This window comes from Myotis lucifugus, unplaced genomic scaffold (genome assembly GCF_000147115.1).
Source record: "Myotis lucifugus unplaced genomic scaffold, Myoluc2.0 scaffold_384, whole genome shotgun sequence".
Lineage (NCBI taxonomy): Eukaryota > Metazoa > Chordata > Mammalia > Chiroptera > Vespertilionidae > Myotis > Myotis lucifugus.
In genome coordinates, this window is record NW_005871432.1 from 802,823 (window position 1) to 806,526 (window position 3,704).

Here is a 3,704-nt window from a genome sequence, read left to right on the forward strand (position 1 = left end):
CCCTTCCATGGCAGACGCTTCTGCTTGATTGTTGGCCAGTCCTAGGGACCGCACCCATGTACAAATTTCGTGCACCAGGTCTTAGTATTTTAATAAACTGGAGGCCTGGTGCACGAATTACGCACAGGTAGGGGTCGATTTGGGGCCGTGCTGGCGGGGGAGCGGGGGGCGCGGGATTGGGGCCCGGATCAGGCTGGTTAGCTGCTGCAGTGCATGTCATAGCCACCGGTCATTCTGGTTGTTGTGGTCATTGTGCTGTTCTGGTTGCTGGGCTTTTACATATATAGATAAGTTTATGGTATATAATAATGGCATTGATAATAGAAACAGAAGTAATATTTTAAACAGTGCTTTTTATATACCAGGTTCTATTCTGCATGTCTACTTGTGGTGTCCATTTAAACTTCATAACAAACCTCAGGGATTAGGGTTAGTGTTATAATACATCTGCTTCATAGATAAGGAAACTAAGATCCAGAGTGGTTACGTTATTTACCATTCAGGGCCTCAGTCTTTTTACTGTTTACTTATAAGAGCTATTTATACGCTCCCCCCCTTTTTTTTTACAATGCAGATTTAAAGCCTCCTTTCCCCCCATTATTTGACATGTAGGTTTCCAGTTTTTTGCTGTTACAAACAGTGCTAAGATAAACATTTTTTTCTTACTATCTTTGTGCACATTATCAGTCACTTCCTTAGGATAAATTTCTGATTTTTTTTTAAACTGAACAAAGTTGCTCCACATAATTATATTGAGTACTTTTTATAATGAGTAATGAAATGTTTAGAAAAGTTATCTCGTCTACCATCACAGTTACATTGTCATCTTACGTACTCAGCAGATATTTATTATGTACTATGGGTCAGCCAAGCCCCTGATGCTGTAGTGGAGGGAGACAAGCTAAGGTCTAAAAGCAGTAAGTACTAAGGCAGGTGGTAGTCAAGTTCATAGGGTGGGAGATTGAGATTTGCATTTTAGAAAGTCACTAGTCGTGTTATTGAAGAAATGCCAATTTGCAGATGGGCATAGTAAAGACGAATAACTGTTAGGAATCTATTTAGTCATCTAAGCGAGGCATAGGGTAATGGAGATGAAGGGAAGAGGTGGTGTTGATGTCTTCTATGGGAAGGTTATATTGGAGTGTTCTATGGGAGGTGGAATCAGCAAGATTGGGCGGCTGTTTGCTTGAGGTGGCCGATGGAGAAGACTAGCAGACTCCCAGAGCTTTGAGTCTTGTGGCCTGGGCGGGAGACAGGTCACCCACTGTGGGAGGAAATAGGAGTGAAACTTACGTTGGGGAAAGATCAAGCTTTGTTTTCCTCAGTGTATAGTGTCTGTGAGCATTCATGTAGAGATTGAGTGCTCCGCTGGAAGGGGCACTGTCTCATCTTCCTTTACTGTACAGCACTGTAATTGCAGCTGATATGGAGCCATTCAGGAATTGCCAGAGCTGTTCTCAGTACTTTACATGTATTAAATAAAACACTTAACCTTCACCACAGCCTTTTGAGGTAGATATTGTCATTATCTGGAAATTAGGTGTATAGGTATCTCATTTAAACTTCACAACAAACCTAAAGGAATAGGTAAATGTGGAGCTGAAGTTTCAAACTGCGTGGCTGAGAATCCGTGCTCGTCGCTCTTGGGCCAATGCTGTTGTAAGTCTCAAGAAATGCAGACTTCAGGAAAAGTACCCTGGTGCTGGCCTGTCGTGGTGGGAGATGGCTGGTTTATTCAGGGAGACAAGCACAAGTGTGCTGGTCCAGAGTTTGCTGACCAGGGTTTTACCTTTGCCTTTAGGCTTCAGTCTGTGATAGCAAGTTTGCTTGAATATAAGAAGGTTTCTTTCCCCCTCTTTAAGTAACTTTTATTAGTTAGCTGCCAAATACTTTTAGAGACCCAAAATGTTTCTTGTTCATTTCTACAATAAACATCATGATCATGGATGGTCCTAGCCTACTTGTGGGATAACGATTGATCATTCATTGTGATAAGTTTGCCAGGTCTAGGTTCTCTTAGGAAGAGTCCAGAGAAATCAGCATTCCGTGGAGTCGTTTTTGTGTATTATGCTCACCCTTTAATTACCTGTGCAGTGGTGAGCACCATGAGAACAAATCTTTCACCTGGTTTGGGCGCTGCTGTGGATATTGATTGCCACACACCTGCCAGGGGCAAAGCAGCATCTTAGCCGTGTTCTTTTGAATTGGTTTCTCAGGAGCCCCATCCATTTGAGAGGCCCTTCAGAACGCGGCACTATTTACATAACTTACGGTTCTCAGTTGATGAAAATCTCATATGTGAAAATAAGTATTAAAGATTATTCCTATTGCTTTATAAAAAAAAACTAAGATTTTTCTCTTAATACAGATTTATAGATACTCATTTGATTACTGTATTTTATACTAAAACTGTTGTGTTGAGTGATATATCGTTTGTAGTTTTAGAGGTTTTTAATGTCATTGAACACCCTGAAGTACTCATTTAAAGAACTATCAGAGAGGTCCGAGTACATCCTGTCACCAACCCTCCCTTGTCTTCTCGCAGGAGGAGAGACTTCAGCATGCAAACCTTCATCTGTTCGGCTTGCACCGTCATTTTCATTCCATGCTGCTGGCCTTCAGATGGCTGGACAGATGCCCCATTCACATCAGTACAGTGACCGTCGCCAGCCAAACATAAGTGACCAGCAGGTTTCTGCCTTATCTTATTCTGACCAGATTCAGCAACCTCTAACTAACCAGGTAAGTTCATGACATATCAAAGCAATTTGTTGGAATGGTAGTTTATTCCTTAAAATGGTAAATAGGCAAAATGCTTTAATGGTTTTCAGTTTTACATGTCAAGTGGAATTCTGGATTGACATAGTATGGTGTTAAGAAGTTTGCATTTAAAGAGTTTTTTTTTTCTTCTATTTCACTTAAAACACACTGAATGTAATCACATAATCTTATTCTATGACAGGGAAGGAAAAATATTTTTCTAAAGAATATTAAAGAAACTCAAAGCTTATTTTTTGGTTTTGTTAATCCTCTCATGAGGATATTTTTTCCATTGCTTGTCAGAGAGAGTGAGGGGTAGGGGGAGAGAAACATCGATGTGAGAGAGACACAGTGACTGGTTGCCTCCTGCATGTGCCCCACCGAGGGTGGGGAGTGAACCTGTAACTCAGGCACTTGCCCTTGACAGGGAATCAAGCCCTCGACCCTTCAGTGCTGGGGCCGATGCTTTAACTACTGAGCAACTCTGGCCAGGGCCCAAAAGCTTATTTGTATGGAAAAGGGTGGTTAAGTAGAAAAATGTAAATTATAGGAGGACAAGTCAGAGTTCATTATAGCAAACTTACATAGCTGATGTTATGCTTTTATAAGTTACTTTAGTATGCATATATTTATAAAAATAAGGACAAAACTCCCTAAAATTAAAACAAAAATATGTAATGCAAATTAATCATGCTGTTAATTTTGATATTTAGACAGAGATTCAGCTTTTTCCATAAAATACTAAGTGCTGAAATCTCTGGATATACATACACTAGGGGCCCGGCGCACAAAAATTTGTGCACTGGGGGGGGAAGAGGGTTCCCTCAGCCCGCCCGGCCTGTGCCCTCTCGCAGTCTGGGACCCCTCGGGAGATAACGACCTGCTGGCTTAGGGCCTGCTCCCAGGGGGCAGAGGGCGGGCCCAATCCTAGGTGCAGCCCCTGG

The 3,704-nt window shown here is 41.8% G+C and overlaps 1 protein-coding gene across 4 annotated transcripts in view; it reads left to right on the plus strand.

The window, feature by feature from the left end:
• The window catches only part of DYRK1A (dual specificity tyrosine phosphorylation regulated kinase 1A), a 74,091-nt gene that overhangs the window by 33,675 nt on the left and 36,712 nt on the right, over nucleotides 1–3,704 (plus strand). For all 4 annotated transcript variants that reach the window (XM_014467236.2, XM_014467238.2, XM_014467237.2 and 1 more), the window contains exon 2: nucleotides 2,546–2,742. In XM_014467236.2, coding sequence (XP_014322722.1) covers nucleotides 2,546–2,742 — 197 coding nt within the window. The remainder of the gene's footprint in view (nucleotides 1–2,545; nucleotides 2,743–3,704) is intronic.